The sequence below is a fragment of the Phalacrocorax carbo genome, chromosome 4, assembly GCF_963921805.1.
Source record: "Phalacrocorax carbo chromosome 4, bPhaCar2.1, whole genome shotgun sequence".
Classification (NCBI taxonomy): domain Eukaryota; kingdom Metazoa; phylum Chordata; class Aves; order Suliformes; family Phalacrocoracidae; genus Phalacrocorax; species Phalacrocorax carbo.
In genome coordinates this window covers 40,912,993-40,940,597 of record NC_087516.1, presented here as the reverse complement: position 1 = coordinate 40,940,597, position 27,605 = coordinate 40,912,993, and the positions used below count along the sequence as shown (strand labels likewise).

At 37.4% G+C, this 27,605-nt stretch overlaps 3 protein-coding genes across 14 annotated transcripts in view; 1 reads left to right on the top strand and 2 right to left on the bottom strand.

Moving 5' to 3' along the window:
• FBXO8 (F-box protein 8) overlaps positions 1-11,234 on the bottom strand; it is a 23,488-nt gene extending 12,254 nt beyond the window's left edge. The window contains exons 1-3 of one of the 4 annotated variants that reach the window (XM_064449700.1): positions 11,099-11,234; positions 5,548-5,887; positions 2,798-2,924 (exon numbers count right to left, since the gene is read on the bottom strand). In XM_064449700.1, coding sequence (XP_064305770.1) covers positions 2,798-2,924; positions 5,548-5,876 — 456 coding nt within the window. In that variant the 5' untranslated portion in view covers positions 5,877-5,887; positions 11,099-11,234. Of the gene's footprint in view, positions 1-2,797; positions 2,925-5,547; positions 5,888-10,628; positions 10,938-11,098 lie in introns of those variants that run through there. The other 3 variants (XM_064449701.1, XM_064449703.1, XM_064449702.1) reach the window with 3 other exon arrangements.
• Positions 11,143-27,605, top strand: CEP44 (centrosomal protein 44). Of its 9 annotated transcripts, none has more exons than XM_064449692.1 (12): positions 11,358-11,374; positions 12,266-12,483; positions 14,472-14,621; positions 15,237-15,384; positions 16,363-16,509; positions 17,363-17,461; positions 18,520-18,651; positions 19,024-19,233; positions 22,215-22,284; positions 24,265-24,392; positions 24,652-24,689; positions 25,475-27,605. In XM_064449692.1, the coding sequence occupies exons 3-12, from the start codon at positions 14,530-14,532 to the stop codon at positions 25,530-25,532; spliced, it is 1,122 nt and encodes a 373-aa protein (XP_064305762.1). In that variant the 5' UTR covers positions 11,358-11,374; positions 12,266-12,483; positions 14,472-14,529; the 3' UTR covers positions 25,533-27,605. The 9 variants fall into 9 exon arrangements, with proteins under 9 accessions (XP_064305766.1, XP_064305764.1, XP_064305762.1 ...); XM_064449693.1 differs by lacking the exon at positions 11,358-11,374 and adding an exon at positions 11,381-11,952 and having other exon boundaries at positions 12,394-12,483; XM_064449691.1 differs by lacking the exon at positions 11,358-11,374 and adding an exon at positions 11,381-11,952.
• Positions 11,147-11,821, bottom strand: LOC135313250 (uncharacterized). The gene has a single exon (XM_064450812.1). The coding sequence runs from the start codon at positions 11,819-11,821 to the stop codon at positions 11,147-11,149; it is 675 nt and encodes a 224-aa protein (XP_064306882.1).

Genomic DNA, 27,605 nt, shown 5'->3' with positions numbered 1-27,605 from the left:
ATCCTGACCTTGTTGTCCCAGAGTTTCAGTACAATCCAGATTCCAATAGCAAAAAATTCCATAAAAATAAAATACTATTAAACAGAATCAGTTAGAATTGTTCTCATTAAGAATGAAACAAAAACTAGACCTTTCCTGATCAAATGATTCTCTTTTCCACTTCAGTTCCAATTTTAACTACATAGCATAGCTCCATGTAGTACACTTGACAAAATATTTTGTAGGGAGTTAGAAACAGTATACAAAACAGGGGGAAATAACTACTGGTTGCTTACAAATTCTGAGTCTTAAGTGTATGAGATATGAAATGAGCACTGCATGAGAAACATTTCACATACACCATATGCTCTTTAGAATAAAATACAGCAGAGACCATGTAGGCAGATTAAATAACATAATATTAATATTCAAGTGTTAATACTAACACTAAACCTCCCCTCTCCCCAAAGAAACAAAACCCAAGTTCCAAAATCTTGGCTACAATGGTGCTGCCATATGAAAAAAAACCCAAAACAACAAACAAACAAACAAAAAAGAGAAACCAAACATGCACTGGAGGTTTTTTTTCCGAATTATGTGTAATGTGATTAGGCACATCCTTTCAGCAGAATGTGAGCACCTGCTATGAATTATGCAAGCTCATGCACACAATCAATACATTAAGTTACAGCAGATACCACAACACCATGCACACAACAATGGCTAACCAGAGAATCCTACCACAAAGTGTGTAGATGCTCTTCCCTACCCCGTGAGCCACCGCTAGCTCTGGAGCTGTTGCTGTGCAGCCTGGTTACCCATTTTCATGACATGGGCGGTGTCCTTTGGAGAATCTTGCTCCTGTGGCTGTAAGTATTCCTATTTTTATAGTAATTTGATCAGGTCTGTTATCAAATGTAAAGCAGAGTTTGGCAGGAAATTCGGAGACGCAATTTGTAATAGTGGAATGTCATATCATATATTCCAGTCACAATGTCCTTATAATAATAATAATAATAATAATAATAATTTTGCCAATATCACAGTCATAAACAATAAAAGCAATAGTATCTGTGAATTCTCCTGAAACTCAGGCCCTGAATAATTCCTACCAGGCTATGGTGCTCCACAGGGAGAGAGGAACAGAAGCCCTCAAGAGATATCCTGAGGTTCTCATTTCTCACTAAGCCTGAAGCAGACTGTTTGTACTACTACTGTAAAATATAACCATAGTGAACCCAGAAGAAGTAAGTGTAGCATAATAAATTTAATACCCAATTTAGTATAAGGTATCTCTAATTTGCTGATCTTAATTTCCTTTAAAAATAACAGATTTTTTATTCAATGCCTCTTATGAAGGCTCCAATTGCTTTAAACCTACCAAGATTACTTTAAATTAGGTTGAAATGTAACAGCATATTATAAACTAAGATATTAAGTGAAAAATTATGTTAAAACAAATTGAAAGACAAAGAAGAATTTGGGTGGGTGGCAAAGCTGCTACAAATTAAAGCCTGATATATTCTTGAAAACACATTTAAGTTACCTTAAATTGCATTTCATTTGAAAAGCTTTGCATTTATTACTAAATTCACTAAAAGCCTGCTGAAAATCAATGTTAATCGCTCAAGCAGCAAGGTGCTGATAAGATGTCTCAGCAGTGCATACCACAGTTCAAGGCAGAGCTCTACCAGAGAAATTACAAAATACTGTAATCTGCAACTAATAAAAGTAGGGTGTTTCTTCACCAAGCAGGATATGAGATAAAACAAGAATTAAACAAAATCACATTCGTGTAATGATTCATATGACTGCTTTATTTCTGTCATCCCATGGTCACAAGTTCATGTCTTCTGTATCACATCAGCAGAAAAAACTACTGGCTCCTAGAAGTATATCTTTTTGTGTCTCTTAACCCTTTTCCTACTTTGGATTTATTCAATTAACACTTCCTTGTGTATGGATAAATATATGCAAGAAGTTAATCATACTTTTCGTTCAGTATTGTGTACCTTCTTTTCCTAGGAAACATGAAGCAGGAGTCTGGTTTTGGACACAAAAGACTGTCAGCTTGGGTGTTAACTGTGTATCTCCCAGGCAAAAGCTATCTCCTCTCAAACTCCTTTCTTCTTTGAAAGGTGACAGTGAAAGCAGAAACTGATGTCTTCAGTTAGTTACATGAATCAATAAATGGAAACCTTTCAGTTTGACATGGGGGATTTTTTAAAAATATGGTGTTATATACTATAAAGAAAGATTATGTTTATGCATAACAAACATCCACAGAAACCAAACGAAACTGATCTTTAGGACAGTTCAGCAGTACATCTTTTTCACAACATTTCAAGATTTGCTCCATGATTGTGGAGAGATTTAAAAATCCCTTACAAGAAACCATAATTGTCATAGAAGTAATTTGGTGTTAATTTATACCTCATCGTGCTTTAACTGAAGTAGGATCAAACTCATACTCTGTGGAAGCATTTTAATTTATGTAGGTGTATTATCATCCTTTTAAAATTCACCATTGTCTCTTCGGTTAGGATCTCTGCCTCATACCTAAGTCAATATGTGGTTACGAATTTCTGGCATCCATAGGTTGGACCACTGTACAGAGCACTTAAGAGGCAAGCCATGTAAATGATGTGCACAGGTACCATATGCAAAAAAAGACCAGGATAGGGCTGGAGCTTAGTATTAACCATTCCTACAGTAAAGCAAACACCTATTAAAACTTGGCTTTCAATACGGCTGTACTTATAAAACAATCATCACAATTATTTTAACTGTTTATTACTGTGAGCAACAATTCACTTACCTCATCAGGGTTGGCGTTAAAGGTGAGACTGCCCTCGTCTAGCTGCATATACAATTTTCTGAAAGAAAATCCTAGAGGTGGATTCTTATTGTATATAGAACAGTGACCCCAAGTGGATTTGCACAACCTATGAAAATAAAATGAGTCTATTATCAAAATTCTTTTCTGTATTTCATATATTTTACAGAAGCAAAATGTAATCAACACTGCAGGGCCAAATATTCAAACTATAGGAAAAGTTAGAAATAGCTTACTTGTAACACTCAGTTATTAAGCCTTTTGCATGTGTGTTCCTAAAGTTTTCATTTATGTGATCATTGTTTTCTTCTCACACGGATCTTTGTGTATTTCAGTGCAATCTCAAAACATATTCCGCTAGGTGGCATCGTAATGACATCCACTCAGCTGAGACCTCTGGCACTCCTACCACCTGAACACTGAACGACTGTGACAAGTTGTTCTGCAGCAGCATGACAGTTTTAAAAATTGGGTTTCTTTTCTTGTGCCCCAGCTGTGCAGTGAGTGGGACACCACATCTGCACAAAATGATGCCATTAACTCACTGCTTTCCCCATCTGTCCTCTTCCACCTGACTGTCCTTTTTTCCAGTCTTGACCACTCCTAATTATCTGATCCAGCCCCATTCCTCTGTATCTTCCACCACTTCTCAGTTTCTTTCCCTTCTATCCCACCCTGACTCCATATCTCAGGTTCATGGGTTTCTGTCCCATCATCTCAGTCTCTTTGATGACACCATCTGAAATTCCCTTGAACTTTTACTTTCCAGGCACTCCCGTTGTTATCTAGACTCCTTATTGAACTGGTAGTTCTGCTTCAACACATCTGTTTTGCAAAAAATTAGGCACAATGCTTAGGACCCAGCAAGTAGCCACTGAGGACATGGGAGAGGCTTTGTTTTCAGTTCAGGAACCTGGGTCTTATTTGGACTGAGTTCAGAACTGCAGCCACAGGACTTGCCAAAGCCTAAACTCAAAAACATCCAATAAAGGTACAATATTGAAGGCTAAGATGTCTACAGAGATTATGGGTTTGTTTAGCCTGGAGAAAAGACTGAGGGGGGATCTTGTCAATGCTTATAAATATCTAAAGGGTGGGTGTCAAGGGGATGGGGCCAGACCTTTTCCAGCGGTGTCCAACGGCAGGAGAAGGGACAATGGGCACAAGTTGGAACACAGGAAGTTCCACCTGAACATGAGGGAAAACTTCTTTCCTGTGACGGTGCCAGAGCAGTGGCACAGGCTGCCCAGGGAGGCTGTGGAGTCTCCTTCCCTGGAGACATTCAAAACCCGCCTGCATGCGTTCATGTGCCCCCTGCTGCAGGTGTGCCTGCTCAAGCAGCGGGATTGGACAAGGTGATCTCCAAGGTCTCTTCCAACCCCTACCATTCCGGGATTGTGTGATTATGCAGTTTGAGGTTTTTATTAATTTGCTAAATCAGGACACATTTTCACTACTTTGAACTGAGTATTATTTGGGAAGCTTTTACTAAAAACAATTGAGCTATTTCCCAAGATGAACTCTGAGGAAAATATGGGATTTTTTCCCCTCTATGTTGTGAATATATACTGCATACAATTAAGGAGTTCTAGTATCTTCAGGCTTTGGTCCAGGGAGCTTATTTGTATTTAGCGTGGTTTTGATACCAAGAACCAAGTACAATACAATGCATACTTACTCAACTGCCAAGCTATTAGAAGCTTAGCAGGATCTTCATTAGAATTCCTGTTTCCTGCCAAGACAACAGTCCCCAACCGCAGAACAATTGTGACTAAGAAGTTATAATTGCATTATCATACTGCTGAGTTCATAAAGCATGACAGGAAGGGAAGCTGTTTAATTCAAATGCAGCGGAGCAAAGAAATAGATGAGGAAGGAAGAGACACAGAGCACCACGAAGGGAAAAGAAACAGAACTTGAACAACCACCCAACTATTACAGTAATACTATTTACTGTTTATTAAGTTAAGAGGTAAGAATATGTTGTGAAAGAAGATACAAGTTCTGTTGACCATCTACTCTAAAGCTAGGTATGATTTCATGAGTCTTTCCTAGTGTTGTAAAACACCAAATATTGAAGAAAATATTTTTAATTTAATTTTAATTTTATACTATTTTATTTGATAGTGTTCCTTTAGTTTTTTTCCTGGACATACAAACTCTGCATATGTTATATAAATGCATTTCAACTGTTAGACTGCAGAAATTCCACTTGACTCTTTTGCAGAACTGACTTTTTCTTTCCCCTTCCCATCACTGCCACCCAAACCCCATACACTTAAGCTGCTCTAAGGCAAGTATAGTAGCTGAGTTCTCATCCCTTTCTACCTGGACCTTCACCTGTATAGGTTAGTTTGCTCAAGCTAGATACTTGTTTGAAGTTCAGAAAAGTAATAATACAAACATTTGAGATGCGCTTTGAGCCAACACAGAAGCAAAGACAAAAGTCTTTTTTTCCCCACGATAAGTCAAATAACAGATGTGTAGTAATACACATGTATACTTGTATCAAGCACACTTGTGCTTGTAGTAATCTCCACTAATACCTGACAGTAGTTAAAAATGTTATTCTGGGTTTCTAAACTATATTCATGTTTCCCCTATACCAAATCTCATTTAACTTAAGAAACCTTTGCTAAGGTTAGAATGACAAAAAGCACATGTTGAGACAAATTTAAAATCTAGTAATTATTTTTACTATGTCCAGGTGATTTTTTTTTTTTTTTGCTTACCCTTGCCAGAGAAGCTCATCATTAGCAAGATCCTGCCAGACACATGAAGCTAGACAGAGATCAGTTGCATTCAGGTATGACAAAATGGTAAAACTAAGCTCTGGTGGCAGCATTTCCAGGTTAATGAATCCTTCTTGTTCTTTAGATTTTCTTGTCTTCAACAGGTGGTAGATGTCAATGCCTCCTTGGGCTTGTTTGCGATGGGTTGTGTTGGAAATGTTGTTAGTAGCTATCCTCCTACCATGTTCTCTGGTAAGATAGCCTTGTCCGCTGTATCCTTGCTGTTGCAGTTGCTGGTTCCTAGCAACTCTCCAGAGTCCCTGACCCATCTGCGAGCCTGCTGGACATAAAATCCAAATTAAATGTTGGCAGCTATTTATAAATATTTGTAAGACAGCCTCAGCACAAACTAGAAAAATAAAAGTGTAGAAATGATCTGAATAGGAAAACAAAAAAAAAAGCGAGTTTGGTCAAAGTTATGCTGACGATGTAATCTGCCTCCAGTGGAGAAACTGAATAAATATTGAAAACAAAAGCCATAAAAAAACCTAGAAGATTTTTTCAAAAATGTCTATGCTTGAAGCGTTACAAAATTAACAATAAGCTTCTGCAAACAGTACCAAACATTACCTATGTCCTGTGCAGATTAAGAAGCCTTAACCATCAGAACATTTGGAATTATCTCCACACTTCCCTTAAAATTTAATAAAAATAGCTTATTTAGAGTCAGTGAAGTGCTATACATTTTATAGCATTTTAAGGAGAAACAAAAATGTCCTGAGAAGTGGGTAGCACACAAAATTAGACTGTGACTGACGTTAAGACAAAGCTTGACAACTTCAATGGTAATGCATCAAGGGTTCAGTTTCTTACTTCTGAGCACCCAAAATATCTTTTCAAGCTTTCTGCACAGTAGCATAAAAACTTCACGATAAGGCTTCTATGCCTTACTTGTCACTGTGTTATTTTTCATCAAACTTTGCTGCAGATGGTAATAAAAAGAACAGATCCTGAATGTTAGTCAGTTGTCAAGATTTCTGAATGCCACAACTCAAATTTCAGGAACCACCTCTACTTACCAAGAGAGAAAAGTAAAGTACAAAAAAGCATACTAATTCAACATGGAATGTTGTCTTAATCCCATCACAGGTATCGTATATATGATGATCTGTCTTATTTTTCAACCTTTGTTATAATGGCAGATCACTAAAGTGATCATACAAGGAATCTGCAGGTTCCTGATGCTGACTTTCAAGAAAGAAACACTTATGGCCCTGTCTGGTAGGGTCTCACCTGTATTTGAAATTATTTATATTCTATTAGCACAGGGAACTAAAAACGGGGCTTTAAAACTGTTAAATGTTGGCCATGAATGGAAACTGTTCTACATAAGCAGAAAGAAACAAGCCACAGATGTGACTGGGGGGAGGGGCGGGGGGGGGGAAGGGGGAGAGAAGGGAGAAATTACAAGAAAAAAAAGCATAACTGAGGTGGAATTACACAGAAGACAGGTTCAGCTAGCTGGTGAAGCAGTTATCTGCATAAGAATCTATTCAGAGCAAGTTCAATTATTCATTTCTAGATAAGAGCACAGTTGTGAAGAAACAAACTAGTCAAATGTATTATACTCAATTTAGTAATATGCAAGCTTTTACATAAATTAATATTTTTATTATCATTTCTTGTGCAGTTATATATTTGGCTTAATTTTTTTTATCATACAGAGGCATGTTAAACCATGATCAACTGCTGTAAGTTATCAGGCAAGTTTAAAAAAGAAAAACCATACCAAGTCACAACATAAATAGGATATACAATTGGCTGCAAGAACGTATGCATACAGAAGGTATTCTAATTTTCTTGAGAGAAGCATAACATTTTTAAAAGTCCCTAGGGCTACCAGTAAAGTTGCTTCATGAGAGGAAGCTATACCACAATCCATTTAAAAAGTGGCAACACAAGGATGAACAGTCTGATGAAAGTGGGTCTTGGTAATTCATGCTGGTATTTGCAATTAATTTATGAAACTTCTAGCTGTAACTAAAATGTATTTCTCCACAAGATGAAGAACTCTGCCTTTATTTTTCATTGCCCAGCTAGATTAAAATATGAGGTAGCAACTTTTCTTAAAGAGACATTGCTAGATCTGCAGTTGCTCAGTGCTGCCTTTTCCTGTTTTTGAGCAACTAAATCTCTCCAAGGAGAAGAAAGTTACTAACCTTCAACCCAAAGGAGGATCACCAAGCGCTATCACAATAAAACCAAGAGCTATGAAATGAATCAGTGGTAGGTGTACCAGAATTGGCATTTGGGACTACAAGCACAAACCCATCAAGTCGCCTGCTGTTCCGATTCCAGCTGCTGCAGCCATTGCCCCTGCTGAGCAGCGAAAAAGCAAACTAAAAACCAGTTTGTGTGGGTAGGCAGTAATAGCCAAGGACTGGAAGGAAGAGGGGACAGTTTCCTAAGGGATGAAAAGAGCAGATAAGGAATATTTCTGAGCAAATACATTTCAGAAAGGGACACTATCACTGCGCTAGAGGATTCAATTAGAATCCTAGAATAAATCATAGAATGGTTTAGGTTGGGAGGGACTTTTAGAGGTCATCTAGTCCAACCCCCCTGCATTGAGCAGGGACATTTTAACTGTATCAGGTTGCTCAGAGTCCCGGCCATCCTGACCTTGAATGTTTCCAGGGACGGGGCATCTACCACCTCTTTGGGAAAACTGTTCTAGTGTTCCACCACCTGCATAGTAAAAAATTTTTTCCTTATATCCATTCTAAATCTACCCTCATTTAGTTTAAAACCATTACTCCTGTCCTGTCAGAACAATTAAAATAAAGTTCCTGTTTTGCTAGGTACTGTATATGAGCTTGCTGATTTCTTAAGTACAATACTTAGTACAGAGATCTCTCTAATACCTTGGGAGGCTTCAACCAATTCTTCACCTTAGCCCTGAGAGTAAACTGAATACTGCCACCAAGGCATTACACTTTCAAATACGTAGATGCCAAGTTTAGAGGCTGTGTTCATTCTCAGAAGATATCAGATGATCTGAATGACTGAATAATACTGATCTTTCAATTCAACTACATAAAAAGTTTAGGGTTTTGAAAAAGGTAAATGTATACATACACAAGTAGTTGTAACTCAAATATAATGTGCATACACAAAGAGCTACACTGACAAAGTAAATACAAAAATAAAGGCCGCCTGAAAATATAGCACTGACTCTGAACAAAATGATAGAATAACCAAACAGCAAAATACTAGTTTCAGGGACAGAGAACCAGGAGCAAGGGCTTGTAATTCCTCCGAATTATTTCAAGTCCTTAACCACTAAATCAACAGAAACCAGCAAGAAAAAAAAAAGACATTGCAATATTAAACCATACATTTTACAAAAGACTAAATGAGACAACCTATTCTATGTAAACTGTGGATGTCAAGTAAAAAGAAAGGAAAGTTTTGTTAAATGCAGAAATCTGTTTGCTGAGGTAACTTTTTGTAAGACAAATAAAGGAATTTACTTTGCTAGCATTTTTGCCAAGTTTTCTGACATTAGTTTATGTCATTATAAAAAAAACACATTTCTATATGCATTTGTTAACGTCCAACTGTTACTAGTATCTTCAGAAGATTTTTTTATTTAGGCATAGTTTAAATAAAAGGAAAAAAAAAGGAGTAACAGGAAATTCAAGGCTCTGAAGATCATCAGAAATCATAGTGTGACAAGTTGCATAATCATAATACACCAGAAAGATAAGAGAGAAAGACCAGCAGCATTATCAGAAACAGCTCATAGAAAGGCTGTGCCCAGTCAATTATCAACTGACCTTTATGCTATCAGGTAACATCTGGCAATTTTATAATAGCTTTCAAACCTCTTCAAAGTCAGATTATCTTTCTGTTCTACATGTACTACCTGTAAAGAATTCGGTAGTGGTCATAGAGGACCAAGTTTTCCTGCTTAGCCCCAAATCAAATACACAAATTTTAGTTGACAGTTTATTATCTTCATCGCAGTATTCAACTAGGAGTTCCTGTTCACAAAATACATTCTATTGAGGAATACTGAGCTAACAAGAATATGAACAACAGTTGCTGGTGCTCAAAGGGTTTTTCTCCAAACACAAAAGCTAACTGCTGTACATCGACAACAACAACATAATCACTTCTAAATTATTTAACACTAGAAGCGGCTCCAAGTCAGAAAAAACCCCACTATGTCATTCAAGAAACTAGCCTTCTTATAACGTGCTCCCATGCTTATACAGAAGGTAACACTGCAGAAATGGTTTAAAAGTCTTTTGTAATGTAAAAAATGATAAAATTTTACATATTTGTTATTTTAAGTACCAACTGAAGAAATTTCAGAGAAGAAACAAAGTGAGACACAAATCAAACCATTCTAGAACTAGCTGCTGGAAATCCACAAGCTTTAATATGTGTATAGCTATTCAGCAGCTTATATGCCGTTTGCTAGATTGCATCTTATTTTCCTCATCACACAATTACTTTCAGCTTTATAACAATCCAGGATGAACGCTTTGAGAACTCATTCATAAAATAAGATGAGTAAACTCATTGTAATTATAAAGCCCTTTAAACAATGGTGCCCAGAACTATATTTCTAAGTTATTTTGAACATACATTTTCAATCTCCAGAGAGTCTGCTCAAATGTACATTTCCAAACTTACAATTATGTAACTTCATCTAAAAACTGAAACCTCTTGATAGCTCGGCTGTCATAACTATCACAGTAAAAATAACATCAAGCTTGCTTATAAATTGCTGCTCTCCCCGGCTCTTCCTGGAATCTATCAGAGCCTGATTTCAATTTTAATCATATGTTCTTCACGTTACTTTGTTGCTGCATAATAAATTCTTTTGCAGCGTTGAAGAGCATGATAGGAAACTAAAAGCTAAATGTAAGCTAGATTGACGCTTCTGCTTTTGACTGATTTGAAACCAGACTAATGCTGGCTTCTACTTTATAAAATACAACACAGCATTCGCTCTCGATACAACCCCCCTCCACCGATCCCTACAGCCGCTGCTTTACCACCACAATTACCCTAAGGGAGGAACGTTCCTTCCTTCGACGTTACCGAAGCCGAAGCTTCGTTCATCGCAGCTGCGTTGGTAACCGAAGCCGGCTCATCCCCCAGCGCGAGTGCCTTCCAAAGCCGACCGCGGGCAGCGACGCCGGCGCTCCCGGAGGCACGACCGGACCCAGAGGCACAGCCGGTCCCCGGCGCCCGCGGCCGCCCCGGCCGGCGGCAGCGCCCCACAGCCGCGCTCCCGCTGCCTCGCCTCCCGAGCGGCTCGCAGCCGCCTCCCCGGGCCGCGCCTCTCCCCGCGGACGGAGCCGGGGCCTGGGCCGGGCCGCCCCCCGCCCAGCGGACACCGGCGGGCCTGGCCCCGCGGGCACCGCCCCCGCGCGCCATTGGGCCGCCCCAACGGCCCCGGCTCTCGATTGGATGCGCCGCCCGCCCGTCCCCGCGCCCGCCCGCCCCGCTGAGGGAACCCGCGGAGGCCCCGTACCTGTGCGAGCTGGGGTCCCAACCGCCGCCGCGACGAGCCCGGCTCGAGTCAGTGCGTGAGCCTCGCCGGGCGGGAAGGGGCTGAGCAGCCCCCGGCGGCGCGGAGCGGAGCGGCGGTGGGAGCCAGGGAGGCCCCACCGGCACGCACGGAGGCCACTGCCGCCCCGTCTCCTGTCTGGCAGGCTTGACGTTTGCTATTTGTTGCTGGAAGTGACGTCACGGCAGAGGGACGGGCGGGAAGCGGAAGCGGCGGTTGGGTCTCGCGGCGGCAGATTCGGTCTGTGCCTGCTGGCGGTCGGGGCTCGGGGAGAGGAGGGGGCTCCCGCAGCGGCGCTGGTTGGCGCGAGGGGGTGTCGGCCTCTCTCTTGGGGCAGAGGTCTGCCTCTCCCCGCTCAGGGGCCGGCCCCGAGCAGCCCGGCCTCTCCTCAGGGCGGGCGAGCCCGGCGGTGGAGAGGGGGAGGCCCGGGCTCCGGCGGGGTGAGGGGAGCGGGAGGGCGGGCAGAGAGCCGGCCGCGGCCCAGCTCTGGCGGCTTCGCTTCGTTCGCTTCGGCGCGCTGAGGGGCGTGCTCCGGGAGGGCAGCCGGCCTTGCTCCTGGCAGGGCCGCGCTTTGTTTTCTGCCGGTGTTTCGGTGGCGCCCGGGGCAACCGGCCCGCCACGCGCGGTTCGCCCGTTTGCAAGCGTCCTCTGTGCGAAGTGCAACGTTTGTGTTTGACGTTTTTGCATCTCTGGATAATGATGTGATTCCCCCTCTGCTCCCTGCCACGTGTAACAGAGAAGTCTAAATACAACCTGAAGAAATCAAGTCTTTTTTGTTTGACATTTCAAAGACAGTGTTTACAGTGCTAAGAAACTTGGTAACTTGCCTGTTCTTTTTGGTGATTTTGCTTTTTTTTTTTTTTGGGGGGGGGGCATTCATTAGTTCTTTGAATACTGTATGCAATTTTGAGAGTTCTTGAAACCACTTGCAGTTTTAGGGTATCATTTAAAGCTTTGTTGTACCTGATTCTGTTCTGGATAGCCAATGTTCTGTAACTGTTCTGTCATGAATTCCTACAGGCAAAAGCTATGTGCCACTTTCTACAGTGTTCACCTTCCCAAGATGTTAAAGTATTTTCTGCTAACTTAACTCTGTTATTTCTATGATATCTTAAGCTATTATGTTTCTAGTGACAGCAGTTGCCAGTTTTTGCATCCAGACGTCCACCCTAGAAAGTGTTGTTGATATTTTTGGGAAACAGCCTATACAATTAGATGAACTCCTGTGAGGGTGTCTTCTTTGAGTATTTGCATTGCAGATTAGAGCTTCATCTCTATGTCACACTCTCCGATACTTGGCTTGACAGCTGATTAAATTGGCAAAACCATAGGGTGGATCACTTTGTAAGGTAATGCTGGAAGGAGAGCTGCCTCAGTTTACAAATATGTGAGGTTAAATTGTCCCTAGCCTTTACCAATGCGTGAGTGTACTTATATTTAGCATGACTAATAACCCAGAGCGTTATGATTAAAGAGGAAAACCTAATAATTAAATGGGAAGGAAATACTTTAACAAAGGTGGAACACACGTGAAGATAATATTATTAAAGACTGCTGGTTTAAAGCTTTAAACACCATAGAGGCACAAGAAAAAAAAATCAAAACAAAAAACCAAACCCCTTTGTGAGTGCAAGCTTTTAATAGGTTGGTGTTGTTTTTTTTCTTACTATAAGTGAAGTGTGTGGTCAGGAAGTTCCTTTCAAAAAGACTCATTGCTTTAAGGGGTAGGACCACGGAATAAAGCTGCAAAGTGGAGTACCCATTGGATTTGATTTCTGACAAGGCTAGGCATAATCTCTTTGGACCATTTGGGTTTTTTGGTCTGAATCTCACGTCAGCAAGAGAAATGATATAAAATTTTGTATTTTGATAGTACCCCTTCATGTATAGGCTGTGAGGCAATGCCTCTTCACTGCTTGGATTGGTAGGCTTCAAAGTATTTGTTTTCTGAACCCACTGAGTTTGGCAGTTTGCTAATAGACTTTCTCAAGCTCCATCCATCTGTCCAGAGTAATAAGATGCAGGTCATTTGTTTTCATTTGTGACTTTAAGTGTTGGGCTATCATTCAGGCTGTTCTTTTAAAGCCTTGTGTTGAAGAAGAATTAATATTAGTTCCTTATAAACAAACAGTTGCAAGATACAGTAAATAGTACTTGTATGTTGTCTCTAAATATGAAAGTAGTATGAAGCAGTGGAGTTAGGGACAAGGTTCTTAAGATTATTATTAGTACGTGATATTTGAAGATACTGCTTCAGGTGTTTCTTTTTACTCTCTGCCAGCCAGGGGGAGTTCCCAGTATTTTAAGATCTATTAAGGCAATATTTACTTATTTATATATTAATCTCTGCAGTCTCCTCTTCCTCCATTTGAGAATTTACTAATCAGTTCTGTTTGGCAAAATGTATTAAAATTGTGAGCATTCTGTATTTAGTTATCCCATTGATAGGTCTGAAAACTGATTTGGATGATGGTGATTTTATGCTTTGCTGATTCTCTTTTGTTGTATGTGTGGTTGTGTGATTTTTTTCTTCCTTCTTTTTTTTTTTTTTCTTTTCCCCCTCCCCTTTCTTGCAGTCTTCAGTTTCCTTGCCGAATAGTTCTGCAGGGACAAAGGCACCTTTTTGTAGTTTGCACTGAGTCCTTAGAAGAGTCCTTCTTCTGTGAAGCAAAACCCACAATATATTACAAGTAGTTCTCAACCTGTGTGTTATAATGTAGAAGCTAAACAGGGTCCGTTTGGTTATCATCCCAGTAAACTTGCACTTATTTTGGGATATCTACGCAGCCTGTTACCCGTTCCCTTCCCCCCCCCCCCCCCCCCCCCGGCCACGTGAACAATTTTAAGTGTATTTAATGGATCATCCAAATAGAGAAGTATTGTCTGTGATGAGTTGCTAGTCCTGCCTTCTGACGTTTACATGTCCAAACATTGCTCTTTTGGTCAGTGATCTTGGGGCCTAGTGAAGAAAAGGATAAGAATTCTAAACTGAAGAACGCAAAAGGTTTTTACTGCTTCTGGAGTTTCCGCTCCTTTGAAATAGTGAAGAAACTTCTTTTCACTCAGGTTTACTGGATTTAAGCCAGCCCTAAATTCTTATATGTTTTCAGATATCTTTAAAGATCTTTGATAGTTGATCAGATTTAGGATTACTACCTGATCCCATTTAGAATGAATGAAGATGATGACTGATATTAATTGGTATTGAACCCTAGCTCTGTGCTGTATTGTAACACTTTGTAAATAGTAGTGTGTAGAAAAAAGGAGCAAAAACCTTTGAATTTCAGTGATAATTCTCTTGCATTTTGTAATTTTTGTGTACATAATTTTTTTTAAGGAGGAGACTGTACTACGTTACCTTTATTTCATAATCTGAAAGAAGAATAGCATTTGGAATGATGGCAACAGGAGACCTAAAAGGAAGTTTAAGAAAAATAGAACAAGGACTTCGCTTGTTAAATTATCCAAGAGATGTGGATTATACAATGTAAGTGGTGGTGTGAATAAATTTATGCTAATACATGATGACAGCAAGATCTGTATACAAGATATGTATAAATATTAGCATTGCACCCAGTGGTGAGTAGGCAGGGCATATGTCTGTGGGTAGCTGGGGTTTCATACATGTGAACAGGAAGGTAAAAGAATGCAGTTTTGCTTCTTTGCGTGATCCTTAGACTAATCCTGAAGTGTATCACTATCTTGCTCTTTTCTTCTGTTGTTTTTCTCTTTTCTTTGATTAATCTCTCACCTTTCTAATTTCTTTATAAGTGCTAGCAAAACTTTCTTCAGGAAATTTTATCTTCTAAAGATTTAAAAAAAAAACACAGAGTGTTGAATGTTGAGATGGGAATGCTGGTGGGCTTCAGACCTAACAATATTAAAATTATATGAGGGTCACAAAAGCATTGTTTTGAGCACTTAACAGATAACAGTAAAGACTGATGAATGAGGTATACCAGGAAAAAAATCTTAAAATAAAGGAGACACTTGGGTATAACGTTCAGTATATTAAAGCACCTTTCAAGTTAAATGTTTGAATTCATGTAACGAAAAGGTTTTGTTATCTTCTGCTGTGTAAAATACTTTTGTTTCTCAATAGGTTAGTAAAGGGTGATCCAGCTGCATTTTTGCCTATCATCAGCTATTGTTTTACATCTTTTTCAACTTATATAGCAGAACTTTTGGTAAAGTGTGATGTGGAACTCACAGCAAAGAGCGACTTGCGTTTTATTGAAGCTATTTATAAGGTATCTGTCTTTATGTTCTTTGCAGAAGAGACATGGTTTTGAGTATGGCCTCATTAAACATCTAGTATGGGTTTTACTAGAAAGTAAAAAATTTTAGGCGATGAATGTGAATTGTAATTCTGTTAGGATTTAAGATGAGTAGTAAGTCACTGTGTGGTAAGTCCTTATTTAGATTGTCATGAAAATAAGGCTGGATGTTGTTAGCCAGATTGCAATTCTGAGATGACTGCAGAATCAGTAATATTCTGTGGAGAATGTGGAGAATATTGAAATATTTATTACACAATAGGTTTTATAGAAGTGACCTCAGAAGAAATCATAACCAAAAAATCACAGCAAACTTCAATAATTATAATGAAAACACAGTTAAGAAATACAGTTATTTTAAAACACCATGCAAAATTAATACACAAAGTCCAATTCTTAATAGTTTATAAGTTGGAATCAAATAAAATTCTTAACTGAATGAAAATAATTTTGAACTATCCTTAAATATATTGATAAGCACATGTTTGTAAAAGTTGGCTGGATATATTAGCGAGTATTAGCTTATTCAGACTAGTTTACCGTCTGAGGAGGATAGAGACTCCTTTACAAAGAGGATCTCTGAGAGCCTTACTTAGCCCTCTGATGCATTTGCTGAGATTAATGCAACTTTTTATTATGCATTTGCTTTGGAAAGTTTTTATTTAACTTTTAAAATATTAATATCTACAATCATTTATTTAATGAATCTTAAAACTGTGAATTAAACTTTACAAGAGTGATATGAGTAAAAAAAAATGTTTCTGGAAGAAATATGTTGGAAGTCTGGTTAGAAAAAACAGCTAAGAATGTATAACCAAATGAGAAAAGGTTTAACTGCCGAAGTGCAAAATAAAAGAAAAGACTGTCGAAAAATAAGAACCTGAGCATACCATCTCTATAGCAAATTGCGTGGTGATTTTGAAAGTGAAGTAAACTCTTATTTTGTTGCAGCTTCTTCGAGACCATTTTCAATATAAACCAATTTTAACGAAACAGCAGTTTCTTCAGTTTGGCTTTGCTGAAAGAAAAATGCAAATTGTTTGTGACATTATCAACTGTGTGGTGAAGAAACATAAGGAATTAAGTAACTCAAACAAGGTACTGGTTAAATGGTAACTTTATTATGAGACAAGTTTCTTTTGACATGCTTGATGCTGCAGGTAGAAGCTGAAGAGTGGTTAGATGAAGGTGCAGCATCACTGATAGTCAAAATAGGGGGAAATTAGTATGAAGTTTCATTGTAAGATGCTGGAGTGATGTCATGTGGAATAAATCTAGTACTTGGTATCTTTACCATAAGTGATGTATACTCAACATAGTGACTGGGTAACTTGGTAGACTTTGGAGGTATACTTAAAAACAAAGCAAAACTATTTGATATGTTGATGCTCTTGTAACATTTAATTTAAACATGATATTTGTATACCACTGAAACACAAATACATCTCAAATTATTATTTTCATTAATCATATTTGTTTTACATTGCTAAGGCATTGGGTTTTTTATCAATATGCTGTGTATCAGTGTATGCTTTAATAGAAGGAACTTTCAGTCTTCGTATTTTGCAGGATTTTGTTTCATTTCAGTTTATAACAGCCTTCAGGACTTCTGTATACTTCATTTTTCACTTTTGGGAGGATAACTACATTTTTTTCATATTTGTCTTTCAACTCTGGTGCAAGTTGTCTTTTCTTGTTAGGACCAGCTTTGAGGCAGCCTCACATAGGCGCTAATGAATATGAATATGTCATTTACTTCCTGATGTTTTCTCTGTAAATTTGGGTAATATTTAATTTTTTTAGGCATTATTGTACTGCATAGGTTTAAATATGTGTGCTATGCAATATTCCTGCTTGTTAATGATGGCAGAAAATGGGATGTGTCAACATGCTGCATGCATCCTCCCGCACCCCATTAGAAGCATAATATATTCTCCTCTTCACTTTGAAGGTTAAATCCCAAACAAGGAAAAAACTCAAATCTTTTAAATATGAAGTATGGTCAAATGTCCTTGCTGATTCTAGTGGCAGTGCTCTGAATTCAAAACAGGTATGAAAATAGATTTTATGTTGTGTGTCTAAAGGTTGATCTCATCTGTAACAGGTCAGGCTCTTTCTGGACTGTGTGCTTTCATTTAGGTTTTAATGCTGATCAGACCACTTGGGTGTTTTTGTTTTTGGTTTTTCTCCAAAGTGTGGCTGACTGAAATAATAGCTGAAATGAAGAGTATATTGCTTCCCTCTTTTAATGAATAGTTGAAGTCAAAGTCTTGGTGGTAGTTATCTACTACTGTTGTTTAACATTTGAATTGTATCAAATGAAGGGAAAGCAATGAACATGAAGATGCTACTGGAAAAATAATGTACATCCTGTTTGGAGACTGAAGTGCGTTTAGCCTAAGATTGCAATGTTTTCAAACATTGCAGCTTTCAAAACCCTTTTTGCTCTTTTGTCTGGATCTGTTCAGCAAAGATTTCTTAATGTAACATTCCTGTTCGCTTTGGTTTTACAAGAGTAACACTTGATCTTATTCGTTATGCTTCTCTTGGCCTGGAAAGAGAGGCAAAATTTGTCTCTTATTTTGTTCTAAGGGAAGCATTCAAAGAAAATTAAATGTGTAGCTTAGTAGGGCTATTTTGCTGACAGTTGTCAAGGAAAAGAGAGGGTTCTAATCTTCTGAGTTAAACTTTTTTATTCCCTGAATGTTTGAGTGGAGGTTTTGATGTTGGAACTGCCTGTACATGTATTAATACATAGAGTGAGATTCATACCTCCCAATCCACACTTAGAAATCGAACAACCCTTACAATAAGAGATGACATTATTGCCTTCATTACTGCTTATGGAAGGGAACCAAGGTACACAGTACACGTGGTGAAGTGTGTGCATATTTGTTTTACAGTTCTTTCATGACTATATCATATTTTAAATTAAACTGCCTGCTGTTGCCTTCTGTGTTTTGCAGCCAGCTGGGATAATGTTGTCAGTTTTAAATAAATCAGTAAATACTAAAATGATAGGTCTTTTGTGTCAGTTACTTGGCTGATGAATTGAAATATTCTTGTAATGAATAACACCAGTGAATTTTTTTTTAACATGCTCAAAAGAAGCCTCAAGTAGAACGGCATTCCGGAAATGAAGTTAGTGATGACCTTCATCCACTACCCCTTCCAGCACAGGGAGGTAACGAAGAAGAATTGTACCTAGATCATGATGTTGTGGAAGTTAAATGTGAACAAGTAAGAACTTTTAAGATGCTGTCCACATGTATTAACTTTTCTTCCAGGGCTTTTCTAAAGGGATAAAGGTTTTAGAAAGATAGCTGGATGCTCCTTAAGTATAACTAACTAAAAGATATATAATAAATATATTGGAAAAAAAAGTCAGTTAAATTGTAGTGTCCTTTCAAGAGCCAGTTCTGTCAACAGTTTCTTTAGAAGCCAAGTTCCGTGAATAGGCATCTTATGGCAGTTCTGAAAGAAAAATAATTTTTGTAATGTAGCAGAATGTGCTTATTGAATTTGAGGAAGATTCCAATTAATTTAATTGACTGACTGATGAATTAGATCTGTTTTGAAATTAGAGGATGTGTTCTTTATCCATATTTTCAGGTCATAGAAGATAATTGTCAGATTGAGTTCCTAAAGAGTCAGCTTGCTGATTGCCAGGAAAAGCTTAACAAGCTAGATTGGATGGAAGACAAACTACATGTTTTAGAAGAGAAACTGAACGGAAAGGTGATCATAGATGAGAAGGACTGGAGTAACTTGTTGAGTCGAGTTCTGCTTCTTGAAACAGAACTGTTGTTGCAATCCAAAAAGGTATGTTAACTTCTGTTTTTCTTCTACAGCAGAAATTGCCCTGACACAATGTTGTCAGCCTGTTTCTGTTCTTCCTGCTTCCTGATGGGTGCTTTTCACTCTTCTTAAAAATGTGATCTGAATGGAAGTGCTGTTTATGGAGTTGGTGGTATTTTTTTCTTAACTTTTAAATTCTGTTATTTTCTCATGCTCTACGGAGCAAAGCTCTCTATTGGAAATTTTTTTCCTTGTAGGAAGAGAAGGTGTAGCTATGCCTGTTTTCACGCGTAACGACTGTGTTAATTGCCTAGCAAACTTGTAGAAGGAAGCTTTTGAAGACTCAATTATGTTGTCTTTGAAAGCTTAATGTTTCTGTAGTTGAGAATTTCATCATGCTAGTGACACATTTAAGGGTTTCCTTATTCTGGTCTGCATTATTCTGAATTTCTTATACTGGCCTGCAAATGTTGCTGTTACAGTTGAATGTCTGTTTCTTAATTCTCCAAACTCTGATCAGATACGGATATTTCCTACTATCATTAACAAAAATAGATGGCATGCTCAATGGAAAACACAAGATTAATGGAAAAGTTAATTCTTATTTTAGTCCTATTCTTAGTTTGTGACTCTTCAAAATTTCTAGCCTAATCAATGGTCTTTCTCCTTTTTGCATGCCACTCCCCCACCTTCCTATTTCTTGTCTGTGGTGTTCATTGAATTTTTAAATGTGTGAGATTGCTACAGTTGCGATGTGGCTACCTTTGGCATGTTAGTCAGAGCAAATCAAGTATTTTGTTGCATTAAAAGTCTTATTTTTCATGCTGTTGAAAGGTTCTTGTATGCAGATTATATAATTTCATATATGTGCATATGTAATGTGAGATGCAGAGAGCCATGGCATCAATTTGGGGATCACATGCTTAATTTTGAAGTGTATTTGCATATGTCTCGTGTATTCTTCAGATACTGTCAGATGTTTTCCAGAAGTTGAAAACCCCTGTGGAAAATAGTTGATCAGTGTTGCATATATTTCTCTGTAGTTATAAAAATGTTTAATTTACTTGTTACCAGGCGTTCTGAATGTGGTGCTAGTGCTGCAAATTCGAAAAAGTCACTAATACTTGTGTATGAGACACATCTTTTTCTGTGTGCTTTGAAAGCGTGCTAGTTATGCAAAGTCTTGAAACGAAGACGTGTTTAGATTGATCACTAGGTTATTTCTAAAGGCTGTAGCTCAAATGGTAAGGATTGACAATCTCAGTCACTTTTTTTAAACACAGTTTCAAGTCAGTAATGACTCAAGTGATTTACTATTTGAAATAAATTTCTCATGGTTATTGTAATTTAATTAACAGTGGACATATGTCCAGATAACACCACCAATGATAATGTTTTCTTCTGCTAGCAGTCTCAAGAGGCCTTCAGCTCAACAGCCATAGGCAGTTTTACTCCTCTTTCAAGTGTATTCTCTTCAAGAGATAGTTGCTGTATTTATGACAGTAGCAGCACAGGAAAGCTTGTGTTTCAGACTAGGCATGTTCTTCTATTTCTGTAAATTGGACTTATTACCTCAGTAACATGATTATTGCAGTTGTTCAAAGGTTTGGAATGGTATTTGGAAAATACTTAACATTAGTATCACTGAAAAATTTCCAGTAAGATAATAGTAGTTCTGTACTGCCTGTTATTGAAGAAGTCATCTGCAGAAACAAGTTTGTATTTAGTTTCTGTGTGGCATTGTTGCTTGTCTTTTTCAAAGAAAAGAAAGCTGGTTTTTATATAAAAAAAAAAAAAGTCTTCAAAACCCTAACCTTTTTTCCAATAGGCGTTTGAAAACTGCCAAGAAAATCCTTTGGGCCAGAGAATTGCTGCTTCTTTATATCACGAAATTCTGTCCAACTTGTGCTTCACAGATATAGAAGCAAGCCAGAATGTCTCTTTTCTTCTTAGTCTTGCATGTTTGGGGAACTTTTGGCATCTAATCAACATAGCAGGAACACTAAGATCTGTCTTGCACTGCTGCCAAAGTAGCAGCAGCTGTGCATTTAGCTCTGGGAAAATCTGAAAGCTTCGAAATCCGTTTCAATGAAAGGAATTGAGCAGAAGTAGTCAGTGCAGATATCTATCTTTTTTAATTTTTTGGTTTTTTTTTTAATTTGGTATCCATTATTACAGGTTTTTTTCAGCTTCTTCTGACACAGTACCTACTATTTCTCCCTCATTCACTTATTTGGGTATAATATTCCTCTGTTAACTGATATAATTACTCCAGTGTATAAAGTGATACACTTCATCAAAGACTGAGATTTCAAATCATAACAATAATTCATTGGTGAAAAAACTCTAAATGATGTTTGAGTGTTGGATTTTTTAAATTTTGAAATTAGAAAATCGTACTAAAAAGCATTTATTGTTAGTACAACATTAATGCTGTTTCCTTTTTTATGAACAATCATTTCTAAGCTAGACCGAGTTAAACTGAGAACCTTTCTTAAAAGAGCCCTCTTTTATTTAGAAGCTTGGGAAACTAGCTTAAAATAGACTTTTGAGTTCTAAGCATTTAAGTTGAATGAATTTCAGTTCATATATAGGCTAATTTTTTAGGACCAAGGAGCTGCATTTCTGAATATCAACCAGAAGTAGAAGGTATGCCTGTTTTGTTAAGGTAATGGCAGCCAAAGATGTAATTGTTAGTACAGGCAAAGAACAGTTTGGTGGTTTATTCTGCTCGTACCTAAGTTCTAGGCACTATGTTTTGACCTGTTTACGTACATCAATATTGATATTAAAAAAGTCACCATGAAATAGACTGCGTTTTTGATGTTATGTATGTATGGAAACTTTGGATTTTTTTTTAGTCCTGTAAATACATTTGTGCAGTGCCAACATATCTGGATGGTGTAGCAGATGCATACGTAATTAGTACTTAAATATACTTTTGTTCAATGAAGAAGTGATTTAAACAGGGTGTGTGGCTAAAATGCAGTAAACTTGTATTTCAGAGAGACTTATCTACAGAGTTTAGCAATATAAGTCAAGAATGTACTTCTAATAGGACTCCATTTTCTCCTGGTGAGTATCAATGATTTTTTTTTAATTAACATCGCACGCTAAACACGCGGCTGACCTTGACTAAAATAGAGTTTTTTAAGTAGACAATTGCAATTTAGTGACCTCTGAGTTTAAATGCACGCTGCAAATTAGAAATTAACCTGCTTGTCATTTAATATTTGTAATTTATTCTTCAGAAGCTTTATTTACTGAAATAGCTTTTAAGGCACTAATAAAAATATATAGCATAGTAATTAATAGTTGCAAATAACTACTAAAAGTCTCAAAGATGCAAATTTAATTTAGGTGCTATAGCTAAAGCTGTGAAAAACAATCATGTTAGCTGCACTTTAAAGCAGTTATCATAATGTTTGAAAAATAAGCCATTTGTAAGCACAAAGGAAATTGTGTGGTGCCACGGGTTTGTTACAATTAAAATAGTGTCACATTTATGTTGTTTTTTACTTCTTATAATGGAGCTCAGGAAAAATCAGGGCTTATTCATTCATAATCCATGTTATTTTTCAAATCACTGCTGAACATGCTCTATAGTTTCATCCCTTTTGAAGCACTTAGCAGCTATCCAACTAGCATTTTGCTAAACTTCCTTATTTTGAAGAGCAAGATAAAATCTTCTATTTCCAACTTAATTTTGTTAATGTACAAGAGGTAAAAGAAACAGCCTTAAGTGGGAAAGAAATTAAAAATGTTCCCCAGGCCATAAAGAATTCTCTCTTCCTCAGTGGCAGCTCTTTAGTCCTACCTTGCATCATTCTCTATTAATTTGGCCTGTTTCCCCCATGGCAGCTGTTATTCCTACCACTAGCAGTAAGGAGGATATTCTGTTTCCCGTTCTCACTTGTTAGGCACTTTTGTCCAGTGTTGGGCTGTTGCACTGAAATTAAAAGGGAATCTCAGTAATCCAGTTTCTGTGGAAATTAGGAAGGCAATTTCTTTGTTATGTCAAAATTTGTTTTAATTTTGAAGTCTCAAAAATGGGACCTTCTTTTTACAGGCCTTTAGAAAGCTTGCAACGTTTACTTCCTGTCATGAGTTTAGTGGTATGCTACTGACACTTGAGGATTTCATAGTCAGCAAGCGGGCTGATGGTCTTTAAAAGAAATTTATTTTTTTTTTTCAGACTTATGGAATTCTCCTGAATTTTTTATTCCTGTTTTTCTAAAATATGATTCAGGAAACTTTTTAGGCATACAATTTAATGCATCCAGTCTTAACTCTTATATCTGAGATGTACAGTACTCGGAATGCTTTGGTGCTCTTTTTGGTTGTAGTGCTCTTCATGAATCACAGCTGTACAGAATAAACACTTTTCAATTGATTAAAAATAATTCAATATGATTTTAAATATACTGTAGCTAAATACGTTCCAAAGGTATGATCCATAGCTGATGGCCTTACTGAAAATAAGGATGTAGGAACACTTTTTCTCTTCTCCTAAATACTAAATTCTCTTCCCTGACAGTAGTGTTCTGAAACTGCAAAGAGTATCAAAGCCTTCCCAATGTAAAAGAAAAGTCTCTTTCTGCTGAATGGATGATAACCTATCCCAGTGGGGGGAGAGCTAGGGAAACAGCAAGAGCCTGATACAAAGTTTAAGCTAAACAAGAAGGTCATTATTTTGTTTGTGTCTGCTGCTTATAAGACAGGTTACTTAGAAATTAAAGAAATGTGTGAACAGGTAGTTTACAATAAAAATAAACTACTTGAAATTACTTTTAAATGTTTGACCCAGTAATCAGACTTTCATAGGTGGTGATTTCACTATAAACAGGATAATGGTAGCATTTTTATACACAGTATACTGCACTTACCTTATTTTAAGAAAACGAGAAACCTTACCAGTAGCTTTTCTTTTTCCCCTCTCTAAACAATACATTATCTTCTGTTATTATGTACTGTAAATCAAGCCCTTTGATAGCTGACCTTGCAATAAGAGAGCAAAAAGGCAAAGGTGACAGAAAAATGAGTATTTCTCTGTAGATACAGAGAGGAAGGAGGAGATGCCAGAGAGTCTTCATCAGCCGTCTGGATACAGTTCACTATTATCCACAGACCCATCTCCCAGAGCCATGACCGTTAATTCTTGTGGTCTGACAGACATTTCAAAGGTAAGTAAAACTGGCAAATGCTTAGCTGATTTCCTTTCTGAGGTCAAGAGAACAAGTAAGCGTTAGCTTTAGTTGGATATACTACTAGTGAAAAACAAGGAAGCTATGCAAAACTACATCTAGGTCTGTCTCATAAAAATCCTTTTAATATGTAAACAGTGCTTAAAGTCACATTTTCTCTGTGTTTTTCAGGTTGAAAGTCCGTCTGAAGAATGTTAGCTTTGAAGAGTTCACTAACTTTGTTGCTTTTAAATTGCAGGAGACAACAAGACAAAGAATGGAAAGGATAAGTAAAATGTAAGTAATAGGAAAGGGCAGCAGGAATTCATTTCCCAGGAGGGAGTTGTACTAGACTACAGCATATAGAGAATGTACATATGTGTTCCAAACCTCAAAGGTCTCCACATCAGGTGTGGCATTTCCTTATGACTCCACTGGATAATAAATCCACTTACAGTTCTGTATTTGTGGGATGAGTCACTGTTTTGGTTTCTAAAAAGCAATAGAAAACATTCTTAATAGTATTAACCAGGGATTAAAGAGTGTTTAGAATCTGGTTGACAAGGAATAGGAATATTATTTATCTTCCGACAGGAATTCCCTAGTACTTGCAACTTTTCTTCCTGAAAAACTACAGTATCTTAACTCTGTTTTTTATTGTTTAAGGAAAAGTAAAACCAATTTCAGGCTAAGCATTCTGATAACTTTATTAAGGTTTATCTGATACTAGTCCTGAGATCTGTAATGAAAATTTTTTTTGTAAGAAATATTTTTATTACGCTTGAAGAGAAGTGCATTGCTGTATAATGTTTCTTAAGCAGGAAACTATTCTGGAAGTGCCTGGCCTGAAGAAAGCTGTAGTCTTTTCTGTTACTTAATTTTATTGTCTGGGTTACTTCTTTCTTTTTGTATACTTAAGATTTATTGATATATGGTAGGCATTTAAAACACAAACCAATTGCAGAGGAAATTTAAAGTTTCTTGCTGCTTGTTAGTATTTTGGATTCATTTGAAAGTTAAAGACAAGTCAGTTATTTCATACTGTATTTTAATAAGTGTACGTAAACAACATTTATTTTCAGAATTGAAGAAACCTCAGAATTGTTGAAAACCTCAAGCAACACCTTTGAGAAGACCTGAAAGCACAGGTCTTCAGACCTGGTCTCTGTAGACTTACGGATATCAGAACCGATATGTATGTTTGTACAGCATTAAATTTTTAATATATCAAATTTGTAATGATCACCAGTGCTTTTATTCCTTTGAATAAATATTTTCTAATGCATCTGTGTACTGACTTCCCTCCCCTGGCCCTGATTTTTTTTCGTTTTAAAAACTGTTCAAATAGCTTCCTCTCCACTTTTGTAAAGTGAGGTCATCACAGGAGTGTATTTTTGTGTTGACGTTTGTTAGCAGTGTGCTAAGTAATATGTTTTTTAAAGTGCAGGCTTTGGTTTACATCCTGTTGGAAACATTCCAGCTGGGACTTGCATATTGCACCCAAGAGGATTTCTTACACACCATCTTACCATCTGTACTCTTGAATAAATCTTAATGAAAACTTAAATACACAATTTTAAATATGTACCTTTTTGCTGTTTTTTTAAAATATAAATTTTCATGCAGAGCAGGAGAGCAACAACACATTATGGCTTCCATTAACACTGACAAAGTGAGGGTCAGTTTGAGCCTAAACACTAAAACGTGCAAGTAAGTCCACAGACTTTGACTGCAAGAGATGTGTTGAGTGTTTTAGTGTTCTTACCCAACACGTTTTAAGACCAGCAGCACAGATGGACACCATCCAGTATACAAAGATACACAACATTTTTATGATTTGAAGCCATATTAAAATTTCTCTTCAGAGACAGAAGTAGATGTAAGACTTCCATAAAGCGTATAATCAAACCAAAGATGTGTGGGGTTTGCTAAGATTTTATTTATTTATTTATTTTTGTAAATTGGTAGCCTATCGTATTGAGGTTTTTTTGTGCTATAATATGCACTTCATTTGAAAAAATTTTTAGAGTTTGCTATCACAAAACCAGTGGACTTCTTTGGCAGAGTTTGCAAAGAAAGGCAAAAGCAGCTGCTTGACTTTATGCTGTAAAAAGTGGTTTATATGTTTTAACAATAATTATGATTTCTTTTTTTCTGTAACCATATGGAATGTAGATTGACTTTATTTTACATACAAACAGAAGAACATATGGTGATCCATTATGTTATATAAAGTTTAGTTGAGGGTTTTTGGACTTTTGCAATAGAACTTACTTTTCCAGTTTTCCAGTTGTTCCCTGCCTGCCCCCGCCCCCCCCCCCCCCCCCCCCCCGCCAAAAATCGGAAAGTTAGATGATGTGAACATGTTTTGTACCTTAATTGAAAATAGACCTTGCAAATCACTTCATTATCCTAATAATGAATTGAAATAAGATTTTCTTATAAATCTTAGACGAACAGAAGAGGTGATATTTTCTAAAACAGGACTACAGCACCATCTTGTGGAAACCTTTGTACAAAGTAATTAGCAAAGGAGGAAAAAAGTATATTTTTATACAGTTAAAGTTATTGCATTAAACCAGTAATGATCAAATATTTTTGAAATATTACTTGTCTTTAAATTTTCCTTTTTGTCTTGGAATTGAAGAGGCTTTTATGTTAAGTAAGATAATTATTCTGTATGATATTTGATTATGTTCGTGGCAGGAACCAGAACAATGAATCTATTGTTGATGTTATGGCAAAAATGAGAGGTGTTAGTCAATATAAATGATTCCAGTTACAAGGATTTATCATTGAATGCATGTGCTTGATGTGGAAGTGTTAGAAAAAGGTCTTTCTGTAAGCGTACAACTTAATGTGATCTCTACTGGGTACTGCAAAACTGAAAATCCAGAGTTATTAAACTATTTCCTTCTTCCACAAGCTTAAATGCAGTACTTTTCTCTGCACAATGGGATTCAGCCTTTGTAATTAAAGGCTTTGCTTTTCCTGTTTTCAGGACCAGGCAGGGGATCACTTTGATCAAACTGAAGCCAAGGGTGTTTTACTGTGAGGGCAGTGGAGCTGGTTTTCTAAAGGTCTTCCTCTCATGTTTGCTGTCTTTTTTCAAATGAAATCTGGTTTTGGAAGGTAGTGCCATCGTCTGAAAAAGAAATATTCATAGTGCATTCAAACCCTCTTTACACGTTTGAGTCATAATTTTTTTTAATT

Bases quoted from the DNA above. Each gene is read 5' to 3' on its own strand.
- CEP44 (XM_064449696.1), top strand. From the start codon at position 14,530: ATGATGGCAACAGGAGACCTAAAAGGAAGTTTAAGAAAAATAGAACAA. The intron at 14,622-15,236 runs GTAAGTGGTGGT...GTTTCTCAATAG, and splicing joins AGAGATGTGGATTATACAAT to GTTAGTAAAGGGTGATCCAG. The intron at 17,462-18,519 runs GTATGAAAATAG...CATGCTCAAAAG, and splicing joins GTGCTCTGAATTCAAAACAG to AAGCCTCAAGTAGAACGGCA.
- LOC135313250 (XM_064450812.1), bottom strand. From the start codon at position 11,821: ATGCAAAAACGTCAAACACAAACGTTGCACTTCGCACAGAGGACGCTT.